The sequence below is a fragment of the Osmerus mordax genome, chromosome 2 (genome assembly GCF_038355195.1).
Source record: "Osmerus mordax isolate fOsmMor3 chromosome 2, fOsmMor3.pri, whole genome shotgun sequence".
NCBI classification, from domain to species: domain Eukaryota; kingdom Metazoa; phylum Chordata; class Actinopteri; order Osmeriformes; family Osmeridae; genus Osmerus; species Osmerus mordax.
In genome coordinates, this window is record NC_090051.1 from 13,212,407 (window position 1) to 13,221,822 (window position 9,416).

General features: G+C 47.5%; 1 protein-coding gene across 1 annotated transcript; it reads left to right on the top strand.

Annotated features, from left to right (window-relative positions):
• Positions 1-1,019: 1,019 nt before the first annotated feature.
• Positions 1,020-8,567, top strand: epc2 (enhancer of polycomb homolog 2 (Drosophila)). Its single transcript, XM_067254073.1, has 14 exons — positions 1,020-1,378; positions 2,009-2,168; positions 2,392-2,537; positions 2,717-2,923; positions 3,145-3,293; positions 3,478-3,607; positions 3,825-4,034; positions 4,398-4,481; positions 4,711-4,859; positions 5,345-5,670; positions 5,991-6,121; positions 6,228-6,369; positions 6,581-6,848; positions 7,279-8,567. The coding sequence occupies exons 1-14, from the start codon at positions 1,226-1,228 to the stop codon at positions 7,349-7,351; spliced, it is 2,328 nt and encodes a 775-aa protein (XP_067110174.1). The 5' UTR covers positions 1,020-1,225; the 3' UTR covers positions 7,352-8,567.
• Positions 8,568-9,416: the final 849 nt, after the last annotated feature.

Sequence of the window (9,416 nt, forward strand, 5' to 3'; positions counted from 1 at the left end):
ACAAAACAGTGAGAGCTGTACACATTCACGATAGATGAGGTACAAGATTCACCTCTATTTGGAAGGTTAATGGTGGTTGGCATCCAATGGAGTGTGAGTCACAGAGCCAGAGACGGGTCTAAACCCTCCCAATCAGTCCGGTTACCTTTAGAACAAGGAATATGTGGGTGCTCAGTTAGCTGAACTCTGCAACAAGGCCTCCACTGTCAGTCCTGAAATGCCATGACCTCTCAAGCTCACCCATTATCTCTCCCGTTCCCTCAAACAACACTAAAGTAGGGCATGATGCACAGATTCCAAATGATAGGCCTAGCAGCCATGGATTATGAAACTGGTATTTTTTATTTTGAAAACTTAATAGAAAAGACAGGGCCCACTCATAGCCGTTGACTATCTCCAATTGGTCTGTTTCACTTCATACAACATGGTAATTTAGTTTCAATGGGAAAAACTTACAGTCCCTTTAACTGAATCCATCCGAATCTGAACAGTAGCACTGTTCACCGCTAGTATAGGCTAATTAAGTATTCGGGCAGACTTTCAGTTTCAGTTTTTCTTTTAAATTGTAGATATCAGACCTATGGCCTATAGGATTGACGAATTGTTTGGTATTTGTGTTTATAGCTTGCTTTAGATGAATTCCACATAACAAACACTAAAATAAATACTTTAAAGATAATGACCTATTTGGAAGTTAATTGGTTACTTTTGTGGCCGCAGGTTTAAATGATGGGGAAAAGGCTTGTTCCTTACAATTAATACTCAGGAGAACTCTACATGAGGGTCAGTGAGTACTGAGACAGTGGACGTATTTAAACGTGTAAAACTTTGTTTGATTTAGTTTTCACTGTATTTGTACAGAAAGTGATCAGAAGCTTTGCATGGGTTCTTCATGCATGTTGTATGAGATGCGCACGCAACACCACGGCCCATGTTTTTCAGATGTCTCGCACTGGCTGCCGGGATTGCTCAGCCGCTGTGTGGACATGTCCGCCATGTTTTTCATGGCGCAGAGAGCGGATCACCCGAGGAAAATAGCTTTTAAATCCAGTTAAACTCGACCAGAAATGGCTTCTCGCACTGGATTTCAATCAAATGGAAACTAATGAGTTCTCTTATTGTGGAAACAACCGAGTCCCGTTTGGATTAATACCAAATTTTTGATCGAATTCTGGCGGGATTCATGTTTCCTTTACAGTCTATGTGATTGTAATAGGCGCAAACAATGAGTAAATTATCGTTCCGAGCGCGAGCGCTAGACGCCGCCAAACCTCTCCCAATATACCGCAACAGAGACCTTCCAGACTTAAATGACTGCGTATCAATCAACCGGGCTGTACCGCAGATGCCAACCGGGATGGAAAAAGAAGAAGAATCGGTGTGTATATAATTAAAAATAAAGAAATCTTAAAAAGTATCTCAGGTCCGCTGGAGTACACTGGTATTCAAGATGTGTTTACGCACTACTTTCTGCGTAGCATGTGCTGTGCTTACGCTATGTCTAGTTAGTTACGCATCTTGCGTAATAAATATAGGGTTTTACGATTATTTCTACTCCTATAACGTAAACAATGTGCTCTACGTACGATTTTAACCCAAAGGGTTTGGGTTCGTGACGTCGGTAATTTTGCGTACATCGTTTGCGGATTTGCAACATGTCGTTGCGTATGAGGCATAGCTAGCAAGCTAGATTGCTTCTGCATGCTTCAAATAATAAGGCTATGTAGCAAACACACTAGCAAGTGACGTATTTTAAACACAGATAAATGTATCTAAAAGTAGTGGCCAGCACACCAGTTGTCACATTAGTCAATAGTATGTGTCAAACCCATGCGTAAGATTCACATCATTTGTACATATTAAAAATAATTTGTTCAATTTAATGTTTCAACAGTGTTGAACCAAAATGTGTCCGTGGTCAGTATTCTGACATATATTCATATTTGCGGACACACACATACCACAACTCAACTTGTTCCTATAAGTAACTCTTCCTGGCCCCCAACAGGAGCACCATCTCCAGAGGGCCATCTCAGCACAGCAGGTGTTTCGGGAGAAGAAGGAAAACATGGTTATCCCTGTTCCTGAAGCGGAGAGCAACATCACCTACTACGACCGCCTCTACAAGGGAGACCTGAAGATCCCCAAGCAGCTCTTCCACATACAGTGTGAGTAGCACCTCGTCTCTCTGCGCTTGGTGCTGCTCTTTCTCTTCACACATAGACACACACACATAGACACACAGACACATAGACACACAGTCAAATAAGTACACAAATCAAATGCTATGCCGAGGACCACGCAGATTATACACTCACAAGTGCAGTCCTCCTCTGCGACCGTCTGTGTGGTAGCAGGCGTTTGGTGCTGACCAGCTGTTCTCTCCCTCAGCCCTGGGCCTGGACAATGAGCAGCCAGACTACGACATGGACTCTGAGGACGAGACCCTCCTCAACAGGCTCAACCGCAAGATGGAGATCAAGCCCATACAGTTTGAGACCATGGTGGACCGGCTGGAGAAGGCCAGTGCAAACCAGGTACACGCACAGCAAGAATAGCAGCGTAGCACACTGTAGGCCCATATTACCTCCAACTTCCAGGTTGTTGTTAAACCAGATAGAACCATGCACAACTTTTAGTTGGTGGTAAACAAACGTGCATTTCAACCGAGGCACCATCCCGATGACAAGCGTGTGTGTTCCCCTCTCATGTTCAGCTGGTCACTCTCCCTGAGGCGAAGCTGCTGCTCAACGAGGATGACTACCTCCTCAAGTCCGTGTACGACTACTGGGTGAGGAAGAAGAAGAACTGCCGTGGCCCCTGCCTCGTCCCCCACATCAAGCAGGAGAAGAGGGATGGCTCCACCAACAACGACGCCTACGTGGCCTTCAGACGCCGCACAGAGAAGATGCAGACCAGGAAGGTGAGAGACACCATCTGGGCTGGCACACCCCCACACACACACACACGCAAACACACTGACACAGCCCATACTGCCCCCCCACCCCCAAACATGGCAATCCTAACATGCCCCCTCCCCTCTTCGAATAACCCCCCCTCCCCTCTCTAAATCAGCCATCACAGCCCACCACAGCATTAGCACTGTGCTCATATTCGGACTGTTCTCTCTGCTCCTCCACCCAGAACCGCAAGAACGACGAGGCGTCGTACGAGAGGATGCTGAAGCTGCGGAGGGAGTTCAGCCGCACCGTCACCATCCTGGAGATGATCAAGAGGCGAGAGAAGAGCAAGAGGGAGATGCTGCACCTCACCCTGGAGGTGGTGGAGAAACGGTGAGAAGGGCCGCGCTTCCTCAGAGCGCAAACACATATCCTCACCAAGCCCCTCTCCTAACAGGGCTGTTCCAGCGTCCGTCTCCCCCCCCGTCCCCCACTGGGAGCGTTAACAGTAGTCAGTGATGATGAATCTGTGTTTTTTTCCGACTTTCCTGTTGTGTGTGTGTGTGTGTGTGTGTAGGCATCAGATGGGTGACTACACAGGAGAAGTGCTCAGCGAGGTGACAGTCCCTCTGCCTGAGAAGCCCTTGTACACTGCTCCCATCATCCTCACCAACGGCAACCGTCACAAAGCTGACATCAAGACCAAGGTAAGAGCCTGTGCTGACCTCCACTATCGGTTCATGACTTTATATTGCGTAACATGTATTACATTTTTATGAAACTGACAAAGAAATGTAGATAATCAAGTTCCAGAAGTGCACAATTCTAACATGAATTATGTGGGTAATGCTAAGGGACAGCACTAGCGGTACCAGACATGACGAAGGGATTTTCAAGCCCTCTTCCTCTCTGTCTCCCTCTCAGACACACAAGTCCGCCCTCCCCTACCAGGTGTCAGTCAAGGACGAGGCTCCCTTCGACTTTGTCCGACCCAAGAAGAAGTACACCAGGAGGGAGAAGCTGCTCTGCCCGCCGCGCAGGCCCGGACGCCCTTCCAGCCAGTATACCATCAACAAGGCCGACATCAAGCAGTACGACTTCCACAGCTCCGGGGAGGAGGACTACCCCCCACTGGTCAGTAGCTCCCGCTGCAGCTGGCTGGGGTGGTGCTGCATTCTGTAATAGAAGGTGCAGTGTCAGGGTGGTGTAAAGGTTGTTCAGCATGGGGTAACGTAATGGTAGTAGGAGGTGTAGCATGGTGGTAGTAGGTGTAGCGCGTTGGTGGTTGTCGGTATAGGATAGTGTGTTGTAGTGGGGTTAGCATGCTATAGTCTGGTGGTGGGAGTAGGTATACTAGGGCAACATGGATGATGAGACAAAGACGAGGTGTTTCCCCCCTGGATTTGGGAGGGGGGGATTCTATACTGCCATTACAGATGTGTATTGATAGTTGTATTTACAGGTGATTAATATCTGTGTGTGTGTGTGTGTGTCCAGTCTCCTCCCTCAGAGCCAGACGAGGAGAATGACCCAGACGGGGTGTTTGCCTTCAGGAGGAAAGCAGGGTGTCAGTACCTGGCTGTAAGTCTCTTCCACACACCTGCTAACAGGAATAGCCTCTGTAACGATCTGTATTGTGTTACTTGGGCTTAATCTGGGGAAAGAAAGGATGTGATGTTGGTCCTGCCCTGGAGTAGCTGCTGAATAACCTTTCACACTCCTTTTTTCTATAATTCTCTCCCTCATTCTCAATCTGTCTTGCTCTGCCTCACTCCCTTCTTCCCCTCTCTGCCTCCCATCTCTCTCCCAGCCCCCTGTGGACCAGCGTGGAGGGATGTTGTGGGAGCACCCAGAGCTGGCTGGACTGGACACCCTGCAGCATCGCCACTCCCTCACGGCCCTCTCCATACTCCCCCGCTGTGTGGGTCTAGCTCGTCGCAGGCTGGGCCGGGGTGGCAGGTATGCCAGCCCCCACACCCCTCCACTGCCACACCCTTCCACCCCAACATCCCCTCCACTCCCACACCCTTCCACCCCAACATCCCCTCCACTCCCACACCCTTCCACCCCAACACCCCTACCACTCCCACACCCCCTCCTATTTAATTGGAGAACTTGTAAGCTATTTGATTTTAGAAAAAAGAATCCATGATTTTCTTAAATGTTAAATGTCAGTGTGTCTCTGATACAACTGACGTGTGAACACACCCTAACCTGTGATGTCTACCTCATTCTTTTCTGTCTCTCCCCTTTCTACTTTCTCTCTCCACCCTGATTCCCTCTCTCTCCGTCTCTTTCTCTCTACATCCCTCTTCTCTCTCTCTCTCTCCACCCCTCCTCTTTCTCTCCACCCCTCATCTCTCTCTGCACCCCCCCCCCATTTCTACCTCTCACCTCCCCCCCCCCCCCCCATCCCTCTCCTCCCTCCCCTCATCCTTTCTCAGGGTGTTGTTGGACCGCATGTCATCAGGCATGGACGGCGTTCTGCAGCAGCTAGACCAACACGTCCTGACCTCCCAACCCAGGCCCGGGGCTCCACCTCCTCCAGACAGCCTCACCACGCAGTCCCACAGACATGCCCCCTCGGCGGGCTCCGTCGCTGCCTCCTCCCTGTCTGACATCCTCAGCAACATCCAGACCCTCAGGTGGCGTTGCTTCGCACCGCGGCCCCGACCGGAAGACTCTGAGGCGGGGGCCCGGCCGGGCCCAGCCTCCCTCTGCAGCAGGCTGGCTGGAGGACTGGCACTCGGTACCAAGAACAAAAGCTCAGGTCAGACACCATCCACACCTCAACAGGGACTAGCAGTGCTTTGATATCAGCAGGGACCATTTTCTGTGTGTATCTCAACTGGGAGTAGATCGTGCATATATGTCAACTCGCATAATATATTTAATGCATCTCAACTGGGATTAGATGGTGTACATATTTCAACTGAGATTAAATAGTATACAATATACAGCTCGGATGGGATTTATAAATGTTAGAAGAGAACTGCACTCTGCCCTCTAATGTAGGTACAGCTCCCTCCCCCAAACCTTATTTGACCTGTCTGCCCTGTCTAAGTCTGCACCCCACTCTGTCTCCTGCAGTTGGTATCACAGAGCAGCAGTATCAGACTCACCAGCAGCAGTTGGCCCACATGCAGAAACAGCAGCTGGCTCAACTCCTGCACACCCCTCCCTCCCAACATCCCTCACTGCCCGAGCACCAAAACACACAGGTACACACTCTCACGACACCCTCTACAAAAGCACACTGGCACACACTCTCACAGCACCTCGGTCTTCAACAGCTGTGTGTTTTGAGAAACTGTCCTTTGGTTTCAGACTGCCCACACCACCGACTGCATGTCCAAGACTCTGGACTCGGCCAGCGCACACTTTGCTGCCTCCGCTGTGGTCAGCGCCCCGGTGAACAACGAGAACAAGCCCCACAAGACCAGCGTCAACGGCCTGGTCCACCCTCCAGGTGAGGAAGTCACGGGGTGATATGTACCCGAGTGGCTACCGTCATAGTTACAGGATAGCGGTCATACTGTTTAATGTGCCATATCCATTGTCTGAATGGTTATACAGTTGAATTATTGTTTGAACAGTCATATTGTATCTGAATGGTTATTTAGAGTTTTAATTGTGTTGTGGCGGGTGTAGTAACACTGTCGCATTGGCTTCTTCCACAGGACCTCCCAGACCTCTTCACCAGACCTCCTCCACCAGCACATCCCACAGCAACACAGACTCCCCAGTCAGGCCTCACTCTCTGCCCAACCACAGGTCCCACGCACACGCCCACCCGGGCAGCGTCAGCGCTGTGTCCCCCGCGCACCTCCACCACGGCGCCCGGCTCTCCGCCCCCTCGCCCTCCGCCTTGAAGCTGGCCAGCGTAGCCAGCGGCAGGGACCGCGGGCCCAGAGTCACACCAGACAGCCCTGTGGGCAGTATAGCCAGGTGAGCTGGGGAGAGTATTGGGGGGGACAGTGTAGGGGGAGAGGAGAGGGGGGGGGGGAGGGATAGTGAAGGGAACACATTTGGAATGGTTCAGGTTTAGAAAGATTCAATTTTGACCATGCACTGAACTAGCCAACATCTTTACTATGCACTACATAAACTGATGTTGGTGACTGGTATCAGATGCCTAAACAAACACGAGCTGAATCCAAAACGACTTAACTAGTTCTACACAGTACGCACTAGCAGTGTCTGCTGCCTCTGACTGATCATCTTCTCTTTGGTTATTTGTGAATTGGCAATCTGCTTATTATAAGATGGACAGATAATCTTGATTTTGATGCAGTGAAGTGAAGAATGTTTTGTATTCTGAAGGTTTTGTATTCTGAATGTAATTGTTAATTGACTGGCTGTCTCCTTGTGCCCCCAGGGATAATCATGAACCAGAGAGACTAGCATTGAACGGTATATCAGAGACCACAGTGGCCATGGAGGTGACATAACCCCCTCACCCCCCCCAGCTCAGACGGGTGAATGTGACAAACAGAAACCTCCCAGAGGACAAGTGCACGCCCCAGCCACCAGGGGGTAGAATACAAGGACCTGTGCTTTAATCCAGCATATCAAAATATTATAAGAGATTTGTCAATATTATAAATGTACATTTTGTAAATTGGGAATATCACTACCGTGTAATATAGTATATTTGTATCATTAGTGCGTTCCATTTTTCTGTTACTTGAATTCAAGCGATTTTGTCATCATGCTTTTGCACTTGAAAATGCAAACAACTAGTATACACAAAACAATGCACCCGTTTGTGTTAGGGATCATGAGCATGGATCCTACATCACTCGTTTTTCGTTATTTATTTCGCAATGTTTACATTTTTGTATCTCACAGAAAACAAATCAGCAAAATATGTCTGCGGGGATGAACATCAGTCTTGCTAGCATATTCGCTTATGTGCTTTTTTTCTTTTCTAATTAGAAAAATTAGCCCAATTTGATTTGGTTTCACAAATTAAATAGATATTGATGTTTTGTAATTAGATTGGTGGCATTTTTTTCCATACGGACAAGTTTTCCTGTTGCTTTGTTAGGTGCAACAGGAATTTTGTCTTTTTAATTTTTAATTTCCTTTTTGATGAAAACATTTCATTCAATGCATATTTTTTTCCCAAAACATTGAAGAATGAGCCATTGTCTCCACAGGAACCTATTTATTTAAATTCACATTGAAATAACAAATAAATGCATCCTTGAATCAATCCGCAAATGTAAACCAGGAAAATGTTTTTATAATATATTTGCCTTTTTAAACGGGTAGGGAGTGTGAGCCAGTAAAAAGGTACATGGCACTAGACCATGTCTCTCATGCGATGTGTGTAATCTTTCAGAATACTGGCCAACTGAACGTCTACCCCTTTAGACCGAAGGAGGGGGGGGGGGTTGCATAAATAAATAATTTTTGGTATATTTTTTTTCTCCTTTAGTCAAGGGCCAAGTAACATGTTGAAAGAGTGTCTGAGATCAGTGCTAAGCCTCACTTGTAGTTATGTGTAGTTGTAGTGATTCCTGTACAGGGCATTAGAAACGTGTTTAGATTAGTCGCAGTGATAGTGTTCATGCACTATTTCTTCAGACATACATTTCCCCTGTTACTTGTTCTTGGAGTGTTTCTGAAAAAAAATGCTGGGAAATAAAAAATATATATCTATACATTACAGTGTGCTGACTCGTGTGTGACTCACTTGGTAATTCCGGTATGTTATTAAACTGCCCCGTACACTGTACCGATAATCCAGCACAAGCACACATAGGTTTCCTGTATCTTTCGGGCTAATCAGGTTCGGGAAGAGAAGCGGAGGTCAAGCTGGAGTTTCAGTGTTGACCAGCAGGTGGAGCAGCACATGAGTCAGCAACTGCAGAGACAATATCAACGAGTTACACAATTTTTTGTGTTGGTTTGGTAAATTCACATTAAACTGGGTAGGATGACAACATAATCAGCAACATAATATGGGACAGGAACATATCAAGAGCACCAATTATGCGGCAAAAAGTAAAACAAAAAACAGGAGAAAAAAAACTACAAAAAACGGCTGATATCAATATTCCACTGTTCTCTCTAATTGCCTCTCCCTGGATCCTAATGACCAAGATTCAGATGTATGATAATTATAGAGCCAGGTATGACAGTCAGGGAATCTCATCGATAAGGTAGACTAGCCTTTTTGCGCTTGCTCGGTGATGCATAGGGCACGTGACCGCGGGCTCAGCATCCTGTGTGAACCTAGGTGGGACCGAGCATCAGCGAGACGAGGCTGCTGACTAGTTGGTGTTTGAGATGAAGAATGGCCAGACGCTCGCTGGGAAATAGATATTCCGAAGCAAAGATTTGACAACAAAATTGTTTTTCAAAAGAGGACATTTCTGATTCACGCTCTCGGTTACCACAACCACACCCAGATGCTGTATCCTTGATTTGTGTTTTGACTTTTCGCAAATAAACATCAATTAAGGCATTCACTTTTGTAATTGGCTTAATGGACCATTGACATTCAAT